The following is a 21,021-nucleotide window of genomic DNA, read 5'->3' as shown; positions in this document are numbered from 1 at the left end:
TGAGTGGGGAAAAATTAGGAAGATAAACCATGAGAGTCTGCTAACTCTGGGAAACAAACAAAGGGTTACAGAAGGGGAGGAGGATGGGGGGATGGGGTAACTGGTTGATGGGCATTAAGGAGGGTACGTGATGGGATGAGCACTGGGTGTTATACTATGTGGTGGCAAACTAAATTTAAGTAAAATCTAAAAAAAAAAAAGAAATCTGTACTTTCACCAAAACAAAGATTGTCTCATTCTATTAGCATTCTCCCCCATAAGGAAAGGAGTAGTAAACTGTGAGCCCCTGTCCATGCCAAGTATCAGCACTCAGAAAATTGTGGCGCTGCTAATCATGAAGTTTTGTATTTTATCTTACAAAAGCTGCAACGTGCTAGAGGAAATCTGCCCCAAATCCACCTCTCCCCAGCTTGCCCATTTTGTGAAACACTTGATTACAGCAAATCATAACCTTCCCCACCGGAGGAAAGTGCTGTGCCACAGCATAACCTCATTTAAAAACCCTTCTGTGCTGTTCTAAATATGTTTTCAATTTTCCAGGTGGGGGTGGGGAGACAGTGCCAGTAGAAAGCATTTGTCGTTGGAGACCTGAGCAAGGTAGCCAGATGCCCAGGCAGGAGGGGGTTGGGGAGGAAGCCAAGGTTACCAGAGGTGCTATCTATCACACTGCAGTTGCCAAGAGTAACCTTATTCCTAGTGGGGAGATGGGAATTACACTGTATACATGATTCCATGTTTTCTGAGGTGCTTCAGCCTTGCAAAGGAGAAGCAAGTGAGAGCAAGTGAGTATCTGGGGGCTTTTCTGCCCTTACCAGGAAGGAGGTTGCTCTCACTGTACTGATTCCTTGGCCATTCAACACAGAGAAGGCATTTTTGGACTACCCTCACTGTCAATGCTGGGAGCACAAAGATTCTCTGAATATCAGGTCACGGGATGATCTCTATGGACTTCTGCACACTTGGGCAAATATGCCCAACTTTCTAACCTTTTTGAATTCACTCTGAGGACAAAATCAGTCCTCTGCATAACTCCTAGGGTGCAATAACCCCTATAGATGTGCAATGAAAGAGAAAACTCTACTCGGCTAAGCCACTTAGCAATACAAGACTCACGACCTCAGAGCCTGAACAAGCCAAAAAAGAAATGACGGCATGGACAGCAGAAGGGAGAGAGCAGTAGAGTAGTTGCTGAAGACACAAAGCAGTACCGTTTACTCCAAATGAGAGGCAATGGTCAAGTGCCCCTTTCATACTTCCTTCTTTTTAATAAATATTTTATTTATTTATTTTTGAGAGACACAGAAAGAGAGGCAGAGATATAGGCAGAGGGAGAAGCAGGGTCCCTGATAGGAGACGTATGTGGGACTCGATCCCAGGACCCTGGGATCATGATCTGAGCTGAAGGCAGAGACTCAACCACTGAGCCACCCAGGTGCCCTCATACTTTCTTTTGCCACTATTTTGTCTTTGTGGGTGCCTTCTGCTCCCCTCCAACAGGTGGCACATAGCCCTACCTTTTGGCCAGTCGGCCAGGGCTGAGCCCAGTTGTCTTCCATAACTTCTCATTTCTTTGCCTGGTCCTTCCAAAACATCATGAACTTGAGAGGTTCTTGCAGCCATTCAGGTTTGGGGGACCTTGTGTGGCTAGAATTTTCCATGGGTCTCTTGTGTTTCTGTATGTCACATAAACGGAGGCAGTTTTTCTCCAGGCTCTTTGTCAAGTACTTTTGTTTTGTTTTCTTTTTTTTTTTCCCAAAGATTTTATTTATTTATTTGAGAGAGGGAGTGTATGTGCACAAGCAGGAGGAGGGGCAGAGGGAGAAGGAGAAGGAGACTCCTTGCTGAGCAGGGAGCCCAATGCGGGACTGGATCCCAGAACCCTGGGACCATGACCTGAGCTGAAGGCAGATGCCTAACCGCCTGAGCCACCTAGGTGCCCCTTTCAAGTATCTTTGAATAGTGGCCAGCCTTGGAAGACAGAAACAGTGCCTCCCTTCAGAGAAAAGAGCAGGCAGCCTCCCTATCTAGTATCAAAGATTTGAGTTCCTGAGGCCAAAGGCTCTGCTCCTGTAATGCAACTCACTGTGTGTGCATCATCTGGCCCTCTTTGCCTTATCCCATGGGAATCACGGCTCAGGGATCTGGGACAGATGCTGATACTCTGGCAATGACCACTGCTGTGAGAAATAAACTGTCCTTCATCTCTGAGCCAGGGAGTCTCATGTCTTTAACCAGCATCCATGAAACTGTGTGGCCAACGAAACTTGTTAGCTTGCAATCAGGGTAAAAATTTCTGATCTTTCACAGTTTTGAGGACATGTTCTTGCTACATCAGTCCACAGACCGTAGAAAGGAAAAAAAATTATTTAAAAGGTTCAGAACATAAAGAACAACTGGTAATCACGCTGCCACTTCTTGCCAAGGTAAAGGTGAATAATTCTAGATTTCTGAAGAGCTCACCTAATTTCCTAATATGAGCCATAATATATATAATTTCAGAATGAAGCATTTAAAAATGGTTCCCGTGTGACCACTGTTTGAAACACACCCAGAAATTAACATTTAGTGCCTAAAAGTGGTGCCAATTTTTTCCTTTGTATGCTTTTCAATAAATAGGCAATCTATGTTTAAAAACTACATATTTCCCCCCATAGGAACTACTAAGGCTATTTTTATTGTGAGTGAAGAAAGAGTGACAGCCTAGGGCAGACCAGGTGGCTCAGCGGTTTAGCGGCGCCTTCAGCCCAGGGTGTGATCCTGGAGACCCAGGATCGAGTCCCACATTGGGCTCCCTCCATGGAGCCTGCTTCTCCCTCAGCCTGTGTCTCTGCCTCTCTCTCTCTCTCTCTCTTTCTCTCTCCCCTCTCTCTCTGTGTCTCTCATGAATAAATAAGTAAAATATTTTTTAATAATACAATTCTATTAAAAAAAGAATGGCAGCCTATAGGCATTTTGTCTCTCTAGAAATGGACCTCATGCAAATAAAGTTGCTCACCACAGTTCTAGATGCTGACCTGCGGACACTAATTAGGTAGTGAGTCATTTACTTGTTTTTATCACTCTGAAATCACTTTGTACTGAAAACAGCTTGTGTGAATTCAGACAAGGTATGTCTAATCTGAGACTAAAAAATGAAAGTCCAGAGTGATAGCATGAGGAGAGAAACCCTGACATTCTGACACCTGAGAAATAACCTCAGCCTTCAAAGCAGAGACAAAGAGAAGGCTCATCTTGGAAATTCTGATGAGTTACAGTCACTCACACAGCAAAATAGAAGAATTTGATAGAGTGAATTATTGTTGAGGATCAACAGAGAATCTTCCCCAGAGCTTTCCAGCACATATAAATACTGACTGTAACGGAGGTATCTTCAGAAATTCTAGCAAAGGAAATGGATGTACTTGGATACCAGAATAGGTTAGGTTCTCGGTACACAATGTTGCTGTGGAAGAAACTCCATAATGGAGACCCAGATGTACCATGAAGCAGTGTCAAAGGCAAATGCATGAAAAACCATATGTTGGTCTAACAGGCAGATTCCAAACATTGCCACAGGGAGGTGAGCTATCCCTCACCACTGGCACTGCCCATATAAATTCTAGGCAAAGTCATTTCACTGCATGACTGGCTCTTTCATCACCTACACGGACATTCCTTCTTCCCCCTAGAAACTATGCGATGCCTTTAAGTTTCATGAACACTAAAAATCTCATGCCTTTTGCTACTTCATTGGGAAATACTGCAGTGAGAGTCTCTGAGGAGGGAGAATGAATTGGAAAACCTGATCGTGCAACTGAAAAAACAGCAGAGAGTAAGACAGGATATTAAATAAGATGGTAAAAACCTAGTTAGCCTGTGTTCAGTGGAGGAAGATTCTGGTGAAGATCAAGGTGAAGTATTTGAGAGAGCAATAGAGTAATGGTTAAAAGCATGAGCTCTGGGGATGCTGGGGTGGCTCAGTGGTTGAGTATCTGCCTTTGGCTCAGGTCGTGATCCCAGGGTCCTGGGATTGAGTCCCACATTGGGCTCCCTACAGGGAGCCTGCTTCTCCCTCTGCCTGTGTCTCTGCCTCTCTCTCTGTTTCTCATGAATAAATAAATAAAACCTTAAAAAAAAAAACATGAGCTTTGGAGTCCCAACAGATCTCTGTGTTATCTCTGTGACCTGCTAGCCACATGACCCCTGAGAGCAGCAACAGAGTCATGGTTATCTTTCCACCACTCCTGGCAGCTCCCAGGGTCTAGGGCCTCCATAATTGGGTGCTTGTTAATGTTTCCTGAAATGAGTCCTATTTCAGATCATGCTAAAATAAATATCACAGTGAGGAAAGGCAGGGAGCAGGAGTGGTGGTAGGAAAGGTTGCAATTTTGTCCAACGTTCAGTGGAGCATATAACAAGCCAAGGTAATGAACTCGTGGGAGAGGAAGCACTCACTAATGCCGAAAAATTCTGAGCTGAATCAATAAAGAAAGTACAGAAGTACAAATGGAAAACTGAAAGTGCAAACAGCCATGTGACGATATGTGAGCAATAACTACAGGGGGTACAGAAAGTAAATGAAATCAGAGAGACCTTTGAGAAACTTTCTGGGAGAGCAGTAAATATCCAAAATGCTGATTATGAATCATTTAATCAATGGATATGAAATCCACAATGGTTTATGTCTATGATACATATAGCAGTATGCAGTAATGATAATCAGAATGGTTTCAGAATAAAACCAATTGCACTTTTAAAAGAAGGCTGTGGCACTCGGCAATATGGGTGTGGTGCAACAATAATGTTGAAAATACGGGCATCTGAGTGGCTCAGTGGTTGAGCATTGGTTTTTGGCTCAGGTCGTGATCCCAGGGTCCTGGGATCGAGTTCTACATTGGGCTCCCTGCAGGGAGCCTGCTTCTCCCTCTGCCCATGTCTCTGCCTCTCTCTCTATGTCTCTCATGAGTAAATAAATAAAACCTTAAAAAAACAATGTTGAAAATATCTGTACTGATAACTGTATATATCTGTATTTGCTTCAGGGCATAAGATGTGGAATTCAATAATGTGCTGATAAGTTTAACTGCGATGCTCTCACCCAAATACTATTAAAAACCTGCTTAGTACTCACTTGGGGGCATGATATTTAACCTAGTTCACAAATGTAGATAAAGAGTCAAGATGGATCCATTTACAGTCCCATCATTTAAATCTTCTTGGATGTTTCAGTACAACCTTTCTGTCTCCTTACCTTTCTTTCTTCCCTCTTCTTTCTCAATCTCTGTGTCTCCATCTCTCTCTCTCTCTCTCTCACACACACACACACACACACACACATTTTCACACAATGTTTTATTCCCTCTTTCGACTAAAATGACAGGAAACGTCCTGGCCCTTAAAGTAAGTTTAAGAACTCATAGTCCAAAAACAAAAACAAAAACAAAACAAAATTCATTGTCCATTTGGCACTTAGAAAAACATCATAGAAAGCTGGACCAGATTGAGGCAAGTACCTACCAAGTGCCTCCAACTGCCAGGTTCTTTGAACCTATCATTTCAATTAATCTCCATGTATCAACCCCATGTTACAGATGAGGAATCTGAGGTCCCAGCTTTGCCATTAACTGTCATTTGTCATTAACTGTCCCAATCTGTGGGCCTTATCTTATTTTCCAGACAGGGTGGCTGGATTTGTTCCCAAAGGAGTATAAGAATCAATTGGGGGCACTTTTATTTTATTTTAAGATTTTATTTATTTATTCATGAGAGACACACACACACAGAGAGAGAGGCAGAGACAGAGGCAGAGGGAGAAGCAGGCTCCATGCAGGGAGCCCCACATGGGACTCAATCCTGGGTCTCCAGGATCATGCCTTGGGCCGAAGGCAGTGCTAAACCACTGAGCCACCGGGGCTGCCCTGAGAGCACTTTTAAAATGAAAAAGTCTACGACTAATTCTCCAGCATCTCCACAGACCTATGGTATCAGAATCCCCAGGGGTAGGCTCCAGGAATCTGCTTAACAAGTTCCCTTCTGCAGGTGACAATGACAATGAGCCAAGTTTGGGAACCAGATGCTTACCACCTCCAGAAATGCTGCCAATGAGAACACCCCAGACATTCACTCGCATGCCTTTGCTCAGCAGTTAGAAGTGAAAACTATCTTAGGGAAAATGAAAGCACTCACAGGCCATCTTTATAAAACTTCACCAGTGCCCCACTCACCGAGAAGACCAAAATGTCCTTTATAATCCAGGGGAGATGGTGGCCACCAAAACAACTGAGCACAGTACCTGTATGGCAGACCTCACGGCACAGCTTATAGCTAGCTAACAAGGCTATCCCAAAAGAACTCAGGAAGGGCATATTTTCAAAGAGGTCTCTCACCACAACCTCAAACAGGATGGACTGGCAGGATTTTACATTTTATCACAACAGGAAGGTGAGGGTGCCACAGCAGAACCTCATTAATGCTCTAGTTTTAAATCAGCTTTTGCTCTGGGGCATTCTGCAGGTTTGTTAACATGAATAGACTTCTGCAGTCTACCCAACCCTTACTTCCCCTCACCCCCCATAAATGGCCCAGCCCCATTCTGGCCCGTAGAGAGTATGGGCTGGATCACACCTGGCCAATGAATCCCCTACCCCCACCATTTGGGATATATTACTTAGAGTTGGTGGTCATAAAACAGTAACAAGGCAGAGTTTACATATGCTTTCTGTTCTAGTTCGGGCATTCCCTGTGGAAGGCAGACTTCACGCTCTCATAACCAGCTGGGAGCTGGGAGCAATCAGGCCCTTAATGGCCAAAACAGAAAGGGACTGCATCACTGAGCACCTCTTGACAGCCAAGGCTTTTCTTCCTGAATGATAATGACATGAAATGTACTCCCCGTGCATGCACATGCATTTGTGTCCATGCGCACGCGTGCATATACACACGCACGCATGCGCACACATACGCACCTAAAATATGGCAGGTCTGGCACCCTGAATTAACTATCCAATTTAAGTTCATGATGCCTTTGCAAAATCCTAATGGAGCTTTTAGAATGAAAAGTCTGGGAGCACCTGGGTGGCTCAGTGATTGAGCATTTGCCTTTGGCTCAGGTTGTGATCCTGGGGTCCTAGGATTGAGTCCTGCATCAGGCTCCCTACAGGGAGCCTGTTTCTCCCTCTGCCTATGTCTGTGTCTCTCGCGAATAAATAAAAAATAAAAATCTTTATTTATTTTTTAAAAAGATTTTATATATTTATTCACGAGAGACAGAGAAAGAGAGAGAGAGAAGAGAGAGAGAGAGAGAGGTAGAGGGAGAAGCAAGCTCCATGCAGGGAGCCTGATGTGGGACTTGATCCTGGGTCTCCAGGATCACGCCTTGGGCCAAAGGTGTCACTAAACCACTAAGCTACCTGGGCTGCCCCAAAATAAAATCTTTTAAAAAAAGAATGAAAAGTCTGGAGAGTCTAATCGGAGACACCCTGGCATGGTAGACAGAGGAACACTAGATTGAAGCAGCAGAAGACCTTCGATTCTAGTCCTATTGGCTCTTCCATTAATTGTATAACTTTGGGCAAGCCTGCCTGAACTTTGTTTCTTCATTTGTAAATCAATGGGATTGGACTAGCTCATCTCTCATGGCCCTTCCAACATTCATATTATGGTGAAACGTTCACTACAGTGAAATTTATTCAGTTACACATCTGTCTGTCAACTAGATTGACCTTTTTAAGACCTAAGAACTATGTCTTGGGTAACTAAGAAGACCCAGCACCTGGCAGAGTGCCATGAACAAGGCAGATGCTTAATAAATGTTTACTAAATAAACCTTTACACCTAGAGCCCCATCAAAACAGTGCACTTAACTCCTTACCAGTTTTTTGTGTGTTTAGGACCACTAGAGGAGAATGTGTTTTCAAGATTCATTATGTTGCCATGAAGCGACCAATATCAGAGGCAACCTTTAAACATTCCCATACCCTATCTTTAGCATTGTCTCCTCATTTCTCCTCTTATTAAAGACATTTCTGGGCAGCCCTGGTGGCGCAGCGGTTTAGCGCCGCCTGCAGCCTAGGGCATGATCCTGGAGACCCTGGATCGAGTCCCACGTCAGGCTCTCTGTATGATGCCTGCTTCTCCCTCTGCCTGTGTCTCTGCCTCTCTCTCTCTCTCTGTCTCTATGAATAAATAAATAAAATCTTTAAAAAAAATAAAATAAAGACATTTCCACACTGCTGGCACCCTTGCTTTGTGTCTGACACATAGAGGGCCCTCAATCACTATCAGGTGGGTGAACTTACAAACATCCTGACTTCTAATTTTTCTAATTCTGTGAGATTTATTTTTGTAGAAGGCCCCAGAATTTGGCCTCAAATTATAAAGCAGTCAAGGGAATAATTAGCCGCTGAAGAATACTATCGTTAGATAGGACATTTCTGTTCATTTTACTATAAAATATTTTCTCAGTAAATGTGTTTTAAATGGGTAACATTGTGAATGGGGCAATTAGAGCAGCTCCGTGAGTAGCCATGCTGCGGCTTGCACCATTTCCGTCCTCCTTCCTCGTTTAATTCACCAAAGAAACCAATTACCCCTATCGCTTTGTATTTCCTGAGTTTAAAGGCCGACTAAATGGCCCAATCTGCCCTCCAGATTCTGTGTAAGCAATGGCTCAGAGTACACAGCAGTTGTGCTGTGTAAAAGCTAAGATCCTATGTCAAACCAAGCCAGCCCAGCCTAGGTTTGAATCCTAGGTCCCCCCACCTCCACTTAACAGCTTTGAGAGCTTGGGCAAGGCACTTAACCTCTTTAAGCTTCATTCTCCCTGTGTAAAACAAGGACAATATTACAACCTATCTTGTGGATTACTGTGAAATAATATTATGTGAACTGGCCAGCAGAGCACCTGGAATGTGGTTGGAGTTCAACAACGCCTGTATATTATAGAATTTTGCCACCTCCTGCTAAAAAGCTGTCAGCATTTGGGGATCGCTTGTGACCACTTTTGCGGGATCTGCTGGCAGCCCTTAGCCATGGGTTCTGCTCTGCATCAGATAGGTGGTGTCTTCTGTGGTTCAGAATGTTTGCACTCTAGCTTGGCAGGTACAATGTGGCTGAAACCAAGCCAACTGCTGCCCCACTTACAGAACTGCCCTGCCCCCATCACAAAGCCCATCAGGGTCAGATGGGTATAACCAAAGCTGCGAAAACAATCAGTGGAAAATGTGGATGCTTTGCCTCCCCTATGTTCTTGTGTAGGTTGAGTTGGTGGATTCTGGCTGGGCCTTTTGTGTTTAAAATCACTACTCAAAAGGGTAATGTGATATACACGATGAAGAGCATGAGAGTGTAATCAGAATTAGAAAAATTGGTGATAACTTCGTTAAAAGGAAACCTGATCAATTTCTGAAACCTGGCTCTTCCACTAACTAGAGCTGGGTGCCCTGGGGTGAATTATAGTTTCACTGAGCTTCAGATGCCTCATTTATGAAATAGGGATAATTACACCCACCTCACAGGGTTGTCATGAGGATTACAATGACAAACAACAATGGGAATGATAGCTAATATTTACTGAGGACTTACCATGGGCCAAGCACATGCTAAATGCTTTAGCATATGTCATTCCCCATGAAAAAGATATTCTTTTTATCCTTCTTTTATGAATCAGCAAATATGAAGTTCATGAGGATAAGATGATTCACCCAACGTCCCATAGCAGGAAACTAAGTAGAACTAAAGTTCAAGCCAGGCATTATAACTCTGTAGCCTGTGGTCTTTTTTTTTAAAGATTTACTTATTTACCTTAAAGAGAGTGTGCACAAAGAGGGGGAGGGCAAAGGGAGAGAATCTCAAGCAGACTACCTGCTGAGTGCAGAGCCCAACACAGGGCTCAATCCCATGACCCATGAGATCATGAGCTGAGCTGAAATCAAGTCAGATGCTCAACCAACTGAGCCACTCAGGTGCCTGGTTCATAGTCTGTGTTTTTTTTATTTTATTTTATTTTGTTTTGTTTTGTTTTGTTTCATAGTCTGTGGTTTTAATGTGCGCCTAGCTCTGTGAGATCATTCAGTCCCTCAATCATCTCTGCCTACCTCCTGGTCTTCCCCTCACTCTTCTCCCATTAGCACCTGATGCTGGCCAGGCTGCCCCATTCCAATGGAACCGAATTCCTCAGAAAGCTGTAGACTGGTACTCACCGTGGTGGTCAGCTTTCCACCATTCTTCTGGACATACTGAATGGAGTCGTGGATTGTCGAAAAGAGACCAAGCAGTACATTCTCCATGTCGTAGATTCTGTACATGCCATTCACCAGTTCTTCCAGAGACAGAATGTATTCTCTCCAGTACTTGTCAATCTCCACCACACCTGCCATACAGCCTTGCATGACCACATTGCAGTAGCCCCCACAAGGCTTAACCATCATCAGTCCCTGGCAGTAAGAGCAGTACCACATTCTGGTCAGCATTCGGCCACAGTCTTTACTGAACTTTAGGTGATCAGTTGTGTTGATCACCTCAATTCCAAGATTCAGGGCCTGGAGGAATATCCTGGTGACTTGCAGTGACTTGGAAACCTGGGTCATAATAAGCTTGGGGAAACTGCCAAATACTTTCAGGTCACGCCTTGCCCCTCGGAGGCACTCATTGATGTCTAAGGCTGACTCAGGCAGGCCGGGGTTCATGAGCTGGGTGTAGATGACTGGAAAGAGGCTGTCGAACAACTCATTGACCATGTCATCCACATTGATATCCGAACCCAGGATATAGAGAGACACGTCAGTGAAAAATTCACCCACAAACTCAAAAGCTTGTGGGGTCAGGCTTGGGTAGTTGTTCTTGAACATGGCATTGGTGTAGTTCTTAGCATGGCGAACGACAATTTCAAAGGCCTCTGTAAAATAAAAGATACAGAAATGCCCACAAATTAAAGCATGAAAACCCAGGGTGCAATTGAATTTGAGGTTTTTCTATTGCTGTGGTGATTAAAGTCCCATTTGCCTTAAATAATTGACTCATATTCATTTCTGGCATTGCCTCTACTCCTGCAGTTGTTTGCTCCTATAAATCAATTTTCCTTTCTGAGCTTGTAAGTCTAAACCCTGATGTGCACATAAATTCTTAAACACACAAATTGTATTTCAAATGACAAAAGCCAGGATTCGGTTAACATTTTGGCCTCTTGTGAAAATATTGATTAAAAATTGGCTAAATGAGAAGTTATTTCTCTTTTTCTCATTGATTTATTCAGTTAAAAAGAAAATATATTTCAAGACATTTAATTTTTTGACAGAGATAAATATTTGACAACAAACCATACACTACCATATAAACTCATATAACAATTTAAGCCTGTTCAGCCCTGGAGGAGAGGCAAGTTCTTAGCTGAGACTAAAAGCTATCATGAATTTAATTATTTTTGGTAGATTTTCTCAAGATAACTTTAAAGAGAGCTATCTGACAGATTGCCAGACCTGGAAATGGAATATATCCCCAAAATGGGTATCTGGATGGGAAAAAAAAACAATCCGTGCACTTATCTATATATTTGATATTGCAAATTAACACCTCTGGTATTTGTAAGCTGAACATCTGGAAGGATAACTGTTAAGCTTCCTTGGTAAAATTTGGCTTCCACATGGCTTGGAAGCCTTATCTACTCTACAGAGACTATGGATTCAAGTTTTTTTTTTTAATTTTTTTTTATTTTTTTATTTATTTATGATAGGCACACAGTGAGAGAGACAGGCAGAGACACAGGCAGAGGAAGAAGCAGGCTCCATGCACCGGGAGCCTGACGTGGGATTCGATCCCGGGTCTCCAGGATCACGCCCTGGGCCAAAGGCAGGCGCTAAACCGCTGCGCCACCCAGGGATCCAGAGACTATGGATTCAAAATTACATCTGCTACCCCTACCCCTTGGCATAAGGCCCAATTAGTGTCATTGGTTTGAGAAAAAAAGTAGTAATGTCATTATCTCATTTTCTCCAAACTGAAACACTCCAGATACAAATTATCCCAAATAATCAGAGTTCCACATTTATGTGAGGGAAGAGAAAACAACCATAATGATATGTTTTTCAAGAAACAAGACAGTTTAAAAACAAACAAAAATAACCAAGTTTTCTGAGACATTTAAAATTAACTTAGTACTTTCTCTCATTTCCTTCCAAAGTGCAAAGGTCCATGACAGATGTAATCTAAATGATTCCAATTCATGAGCCTTGAAAAATCAAATTATTACTACTTTCAGACTACTAGAGAGACTATACTACACCAGCTCCTTGGGATCGCTTAGTCCAATATCACAGTCATCTGTGGCAGAAAGTGAGCTCTAGATTATACCACCACCATCTGCCCCAGATCCCTCACAAGGTAGAATATGTTTGCTAGATTATTCCCTTGGGCTTATGACATGCCCAGCAATGGTGAGCAGATGCCAGTGTAATTCTACTGGGCTTCCAAGCCCATCCGATAAAGTTAATCTTCATTTCTGTCAACTGCTATGTGCTCATTTGTTTGTTTTATTTTGTTTAGAACATTAAGCAATTCCTAGAAAAGTTATCTATTTGATAGGAATTTCTTCCTAACCCCACATGCTATTGTATTCTAAACCCATGAATTTAAAGGTTGAATGAGGCCACAAGGCCAAAAGATCATCCAGCTCAATACAAATGACCAGTCAATGAATTCTTTAAAATCATCAGAAATGTAGAGATTTAAAACTATCCATTCATTTTTAACTTTAGCTACCAGTCATTTATTATATACTAGGCTCTGTGCTAGGTGATAAGGGTATATAAGTGCTGGGTAGATGGAGATAAATGACATACCATCCCATCTTAAAAGTACTCATGAGCTATATGGTTTGGTGTTTACAAAGCATTTCCGAGAATATCATGCTATCTACATTTTACAATCTTCTGAATTTGATATTGTGATCCCCATTTTCTAGTTGATGGAATTGATGCTCAGCAGAGTTGAAGCACTCTCTCAGGGTCACATAACTGCAAAGTAGAAGCAGTCAGCTCAGACTAGTGTCTCCCAGCAATGGTTACACTCTAGCTGCCCTCAGCCCTAGAGCCAACACACACATCCTCAAAAATCTTTGTAGAAAGTTGAGTTCTTTTAAAAGCTCATTATTTTCCCATTGGCTTCTCCTCTCCAGATGGAAATGTATTAGAAGAAATTGCAGCCCAAAGACCAACAAAGCAGAATCGTACTTCTACCTTTGCCTTGGGGCAGGCACAAAGTAAGGGAAGGAGGACTGCTACCCTCAAATGAATTCTCTATAAGGCAAACTTCTTCCTTATCCCACAGCATGTGTCCTCTAACCTACAAGATATATGGCAGTGAAGTTCCATAGACTGTACTGCCATAACCTTGGTTTTTTTTTTTTTTAAAGTTTCTGTTACTAGCACCGCTGGATCAATAGCAAAAGAAAATTGCAAAAGATCATGAACTCTTCTACTGAAAAAATAACAACCATGCATATTGCAGGGGGAAAGGGCTCTGGGTCACATATAACCTCAAGCTCACACATGCCCCCTGCTCTATCACAGCTCAGAATCCACTTAGCACATCTCTGGATTTTGCCCAGCCCCCTTACTTCTACATTACAGGACAACCAACCGAACAGTAACTGCACAAGCAAAGGCTCCTTGGGGACTTAAAGGAACCAGCACAAGGTGAAAAGTGATGCTCAGCTTGAGGCCTGCAACTGGAGATTTCATGAAATGAAGGCAAGGGCTAGAATTACTGCAAGGAAGTTCAGCCCATTGATTTTTTTTTGGGGGGGGGGGGAGGAGTCAGAAAATAATGTATACTGAAGCTAGATGAGGGTATTCTCTGTCTCTTTCCTGGAAAGAAGTCAAGAGTTATGTCCAGGAAGAATTGGAACAATGTAAAAATCAGAGCTATAAAGAAAAATTGGGCACAAAACAAAAAATATTATTTTACAATATATAAAAAGATAAATGATACAAATAGATCTAATAAAACTTTGTTAATATACATCTCAATATACCTAGGCTTCTAGATTTGTAATGTCCCCATCACTATCCTGGTCACCTCCATCTGGACACACAATAGTGTTGTCAACATCCTCCTTAAATTATGATGCTCAAAAGGGGACATAATTCTCCAGATGTGGTTTGATAGTGAATTTTGCAATCAAGCTTTATTATGTCTCTTTAAATGGTTCAACGACTTCTACTAAGCAACCTTCCAACCTCTGGACACATAGCCTTCTACTGTAGCAAGATGACCATCTTTAGGATTTGCTAATGATATTGTATTCAGACCTAGACAGAAAGAAATGTGTTTTCATGAGCCTTTTCAGCAGAAGGCTACATACTTTCAAAAAAGGAGATTATAATCATGGTTGGAAGAGAGGAATGAATGAGCCACTGAATTCCCTTTAGGTCCTTAAGAATAGGGAGGTCTCAGAAGAAGGTTTTTTTCAAGGTACTTTCTCCCCATATTGTAATAATGGCAAATACTTAATAAAAACTTTTAAAATTCCTAGGATCGATGCCATGTAATAAGTTGGACTCAAAATAGTCCCCGTTTTCAAGCACAGGTACTTTAATGGAAAAAGGAAAGTAACATTTACCCAGCACCTACAACGTATGTGCCAGGATCTATGATAAGTGTACTCACATATGTCCTCTCATTTAGCTTTAACATAGCCATACGTATTTGGAATTGTTTTTATTTGACTGGTGAGGAAACTGAGGCTCAGACAGGTTAAATGACTGTACAAGGTACTATTCTAATTAAATGCCAGGACCTCAATTTGAATGGAGGTCAGTCTAACACCAAGACCCTTATTAATCTTACAATATGCATCACACTTGAAAACTGTACATTGGGAGACTTCTGGTCTTGGCTCCAATAGGTAGAGAGCTTAGAATTCATTGTTCCCATCCTCCAAGACCAGACAATAGCAGAAAAAAACTGAAAATCAACAATTCTTCTTAGGCCTATCAGGTAACTGAGATCACAGGGCAAACTGCCACCCTGAAATATGGGAAGATGGGCAAACAGAATCGCAGGTGTGACCAGCTTAACTGGAACAGAAGCTACCAGAACCATAAACTAGTAAGAACACTTAAAGGGCAATTTTGGCGAATTGACAGAGGCTAAATGTGGACTAACTTGAGGCCTAAAAGCTCCTGGGCCCCCAGTATTATGAACTATCCCTCATCTCACACACACACACACACACACACCCATGGGATTTACCTCCAGGAAACATTCAGAGTTCTCATGGTGAAGATCTAAGAAAAGTCTTCTTGTTTTACAGGCAGGGGGAGGGAGGAAGTAATAATTTAGGAATATACCAGGACATTCTCCATAACAAATACCTTTTCTCCAAAGGACATAATTTTACCAAAGCCTAATATACCTGGTAGAAGGGCAATTATATAAGTCTATCCCCCTCTAGGTCTCCGGCTCTAAACGGAGAAAACAAAAGCTAAGAAGAACTTAGGAAGGTCACACACCAAGAATTTAGACTCACTGAAAGCTTAAGATTAATCATAAGATTATAGATGACTTCTACTCCTATAATTTACTACCAGAAAGACAAAGACCCTATTTAAGAAGGAGTTATTAGGGAAACCCCAAAACAACTGGTGAGGAAAAAATAAAACAAGGAAACTACAGAAAACTAAAGCTTCTGGCACTTACAGTTACAGCAAACATCAAATAGCCCAGCTCCATAAAAATTCACACTAAAAGTGTAATTACCTTAGTTCCTATTACCCTATGTCAAGCCTTACTTTCAACAATCACAAGCCATGCTAAAAGATAAGAAAAACAGTCTGAAGAGACAAAACAATGATCAGAACCATAATCAGATATGGCACAGATTTTGGAAATATCAGACAGGAATTTAAAATATCAGACAGGGAATTTAAAATATTATCAACATGTTAAGGGCTGTAATGAAATAAGTGAACAACATACAAGAACAGATTGAGTAATGTAAATATGAAAGGGAAAATGTCAGAACTATCAAAAGGAAATGTTAAAAATCAAAACAACAAACAGAAATGAATCAGTGAGCTTAAAGAAATGTCAATGGAAAGTTCCCAAACCAAAATAGGATGAGAAAAAAAAAAACAAAACAAAAAAGAATACCTAAGAGCTGTGAGTCAAATTTAAAACATGTAGAATATGTGTCATTATAATTTCAGAAGGAGAAGAGAGAACAGCACAGAAGAAATATTTGAGGTAGTAATGGCCAAGAATTTCACAAAATTCATTATAGACACCATCTAAAGTCACAGGAAGCTCAGAGAATCACAAACAGGTTGAGGATCAAAATATCTACTCCTAGGTGTATCATAGTCAAACTGCAGAAAACCAAAAAGAAAGAGAAAATCTTTTAAGAAGCCACAGGAAGAAAAAGTCATCTTACTTATAGAGGAACAACCATAAGAATTATATCAAACACCTCATCAGAAACCATACAAACAAAAAAGAAAGGGAAATGGGGTGCCTAGGTAGCTCAGTCGGTCAAACATCTGACTCTTGATTTCAGCTCAGATCATGATCTCATAGTCATAAGACTGAGCCCATGTTGGGCTCTGCACTGGGCAGGAAGCCTGCTTAAGATTCTCTCTCTCTCACCTCGGCCCCTCTCTCACCCTGCACACTCTATCTCTCAAAAAGAGAAGGAAGTGAAATATTTGTGTTGAAAGAAAAAAAAATTGACCAATGTAGAATGGTTTCCTGCAAAAATTTTATTAAAAAGAGAAGGAAAAATACAGACCTCAGACAAACAAAAACTGAAAAAATTGAAATAGTAGATCTGCCTTGCATAAAATATTAAAAGCAACTCCTCAGGAAAATCATATAGGTCAGAAAATTGGGTAAGGAAAGGAAGAGTATCAGAGAAGGAATGGCAAAATAAAACATTTTATTTTTCTTTAAAAAAAAACTGATCTAATAGATAACTGTTCAAAGCAATAAGAGCAACAATGTATTTGGTGACTATAGGATGTGGATGGAACAGGAGAGAGGAATTGGGAATACTCTGTTATAAAGTACCTACACTACCAGTAACACAATATAGTATTATTTGAAAGTTGACTTAAAATAGTTTTGAAATGTATATTGCAAACTTTATGGAAACTGCTAAAATTTTTCAAAAAGATGTATAATTGATATGCTACGAGAGGAGAAAGAATGGAATCATAAAGAATGTTTAGTTAAAACCAGAGAAGGAAGAAAAAGAAGGTTAAAAACATCCACAACAAAGAAATGCAAAATAGAAAGCAGTTACAAATATGGTGGATACTAATCCAATTACATTGCTAATCACTTTAAATGTCAATTGTTTAAATACAGAAAGTAGGGGCACCTGACTGGTTCAGTTGGTAGAGCATGCAACTCTTGATTTCGGAGTTGTAAGTTTGAGCCCTACATTAGGTGTAGAGATTACTTAAACATAAAATCTTTAAATATACAAAGTAAAAAAAATAGATACTATTAGAGTAAATAAAAAAACAAGACCCAACTATAGATTGTTTACAGAAAAAATATATTGAATATAGAGATACAGATAAAGGGATAAAGACATACCATGCTAACACTAAGAAAAAACTAGAAGAGCTAAATTAATTTCAGACTAAGCACACTTTGGAAGAAGGAAAACTATCAGGGATAAAGGGATCAATTCTCCAAGAAGACATAATCCTTAATGTATATGCACCTAACAACAAAGCACCAAAAATATGTGAAGGGAAAACTGATAGAAGTATAAAGAGAAATATACAACATCAACATCCCTCTAACAATAATTAACAAATCCATCAGGCAGATAATTAGCAAGGATATAGTTGAATAGCACCATCAATCAAATAGATCTCATTGACATTTATAGGAAACTTCATCCATCTACAGCAGGATATACATTCTTCTCAAGCTCACATGGAACATTCACCAAGATAGACCACATTCTGGGCCGTGAAATACATCTTAACCCATTTAAAAGCATAGAAAGAATACAAAGAATATTTTTAGGCCACATAGATTTAATTATGAATCAATAACAGAAAGGTAATAAGACAATATCCAATCATTTGCAAGTTAAACAAAACACATGGGAAAAGAAGTCTTAAGAGAAATTTTAAAATATTTTTAACTAAATGAAAATGACAATACAACTGACTGAAATTGGGATGCCATAAAAAAGAATGAAATCTTGCCATTTGCAACAACATGGATGGAGCTAGAGAGTCTAATACTAAGCAAAGTAAGCCAGAGAAAGATGAATATCATGATTTCACTCATATTGGAATTTAAGAAACAAAACCAATGAGCAAAGGGAAAGAGAAAGAGAAAGAGAAAGAGAAAGAGAAACCAAGAAACAGACTCTGAAAAATACAGAACAAACTGATGGTTACCAGAGGGGAGATTGGTTGGGAGTTGGATGAACGGAGTTATGTATAGAATTGTTGAATTACTATACTAGACACCTGAAACTAATATAACACTGTATGTTACCTATCCTTGAATTAGAATTTAAAAACTAAATAAAAAAAGAAAAAAGAAATTAGTGGGATACAGTAAAATAAGTGCTTAGAGGGAAATTTATAGTATTGAATACATATATTAGAAAGGAAAAAAAAAGATCTCAACACAATAAGATTTCACCAAGGGAAAGCAGAGAAAGAAGAGAAATATAATCCTAAAGCAAGCAGAAGAAAAGAAATATACAAATTAGAACAGAAATCAATGAAATTGAAAACAGAAAATTAATAGAGAAATAGAGCACTGGGTGGCTTAGTTAAGTGTCCAACTCTTGATTTCAGCTCAGGTCATGATCTCAGGGTCATGAGATCGAGCCTCGAGTCAGGCTCCATGCTAAGCAAGGAGTATATCTGAGATTCTCTGCCTCTCCCTCTCCCTTTCCCTCTGTACCTCTCCCTGCTTGTTTGTGTGTGGTCTCTCTCTCTCAGATAAATAAATCTTTTAAAAAAGAAAATCAATAGAGAAATCCAATTAAACCAAAACCTAGTTCTTTGAAAAGATCAATGAAATTTCAAAACATCTAGCTAGGCTAATCAGAAAGAGAGAAAGAGAGAGAGAGAGAGAGAGAGAGAGAAAACACTATTAATATGAGAAATGAAAGAAGAGTCATTACTACTGATGCCATGGGTATTAAAAGAATAATACATGAATATTATGAACTCTATGGCCATAGCCTTGATAAAACTGATGAAAAACATCAGTTTCTTGAAAGATAAAACTACCAACACTTACACAAAGAGAGAGTGATCATCTAAATTGGCCTGTATTTCTTAAAGAATTGAGTGATTAAGTAACAACCTTCCGAAAGGAAAGCATCAGGTCCAGATGGTTTCACAGGTGAATTCTTTTTCTTAAAAAAGTTTTTTTTTTTTCATGAGAGACACAGAGAGAAAGAGACATAGGCAGTGGGAGAAGCAGGCTCCCTGTGGGGAGCCTGATTCGGGGCTCGATCCCAGGACCCCAGGATCCCAAGATCATGATCTGAGCCAAAGGCAATGCTCAACCACTGAGCGACCCAGGTGCCCCTCACAGGTGAATTCTACAAAACATTTAAGGAGAAAAGGGTACCAATTCTCTACAATGCCTTCCAGAAAACAGAAGCAGAGAGAATGTTTCCTAACTCATTCTATGAGGCCATCATTACCCTAATACCAAAACTGGATAAAGACATTTCAAGAAAGAAAAACTATAGACCAATATCATTCATGAACATAAATGTAAAAATCCACAAAACATTAGCAAATTAAATCCAGCAATGTATAAAAAGAATCATACACCATGACCAAGTGGGATTTATTTCAGATATGCAAGTCTGGCTTAATATTCAAAAATCAATTAATATAATCCATTATATCAACAGGCTAAAAAAGAAAAATCACATGACCATATCAATAGGTGCAGAAAAGACATTTGCCAAAATCGAACACCATCTATGATAAAAGCCATCAGTAAATGAGAAAGAGAGGAGGGACTTAGAGGAGGGACTTTCTCCACTTGATAAAGTATACCCACAAAAGATTACAGCTAACTTTGTAATTAAGTTAGAAGTAATCAGCTTCTAACTTAAGGGTGAGAAGCTAGAGGCTTTGCCAGTAAGATCAGGAGCAAGGCAAGGATGTTCCTCTCAGTACTTTTGTTCAACATTGTACTTAGAGTCCTAGCTAATGCAGCAAGACAAGGAAATATAAGGCATACAGATTGGAAGGGAGAAATAAACTTTTTTTTGTTCACAAATGGCATGACTACCTATGTAGAAAAATCCCAAAGAATCGACAAAAAATTCTCTGTGAAGTAATAAGCAATTAAAGCAAGGCTCCAGGATACAAATTTAATATACAAAAGTCTATTTTTCCCTATATATCAACAATAATTAACTGGTATTTCAAATTGAAAACACAATACCATTTACATAAGCACCCAAAAAATGTGATGCTGCTTAGGTATAATTCTAACAAAATATGTATAAAAACAAAGGGAGATCCTCCGTGTTTAGAGATAGAAAGACTCAGTATTATGAAGGAGTCAATCTTTCCCAACATGATCTATAGATTCAATGGAATCCCAATCAAAATCTCTGCAAGTTATATTGTGGATATCAATACCAAAGTTTATATGGAAAGGCAAAAGACCCAGAATAGCCCTCATGACACTAAAGAATAACAAAATCGAAGGACTGGCACTACCCGACTTCAAGAACGCCTATAAAGTTACAGTAATAAAGACAGCATGGTATTGGCAAAAGAATAAAGAAATAGATCAATGGAACAGAATACAGAGCCCAGAAAAAGACTCACAGAAAGCACAAAGGTGATTCAATGGAAAAAGGACAGTCTTTTTTCAACAACCGGTTCTGAAACAACTGGATATCCATATGCAAAGAAATAAATCTAGATTCGGACCTTGTATCTTTCACAAAAATTAATTCAGAATGGATTGTAGACCTAAATATAAAATGCAGAACTATAAAACTTCTAGAAAATAACATGCAAGAAGATCTTG

The 21,021-nt window shown here is 40.1% G+C and overlaps 1 protein-coding gene across 1 annotated transcript in view; it reads right to left on the bottom strand.

Annotated features, from left to right (window-relative positions):
* GPC3 (glypican 3) overlaps window positions 1–21,021 on the bottom strand; it is a 440,943-nt gene that overhangs the window by 202,811 nt on the left and 217,111 nt on the right. Inside the window, exon 3 of the mRNA XM_072815525.1 lies at window positions 10,179–10,873. Within this exon, the coding sequence (XP_072671626.1) occupies window positions 10,179–10,873 (695 nt within the window). The remainder of the gene's footprint in view (window positions 1–10,178; window positions 10,874–21,021) is intronic.

This window comes from Canis lupus, chromosome X (genome assembly GCF_048164855.1).
Source record: "Canis lupus baileyi chromosome X, mCanLup2.hap1, whole genome shotgun sequence".
NCBI lineage: Eukaryota > Metazoa > Chordata > Mammalia > Carnivora > Canidae > Canis > Canis lupus.
Note: the sequence above shows the minus strand (reverse complement) of the source record. Positions and strands in the feature narration are given on the sequence as shown.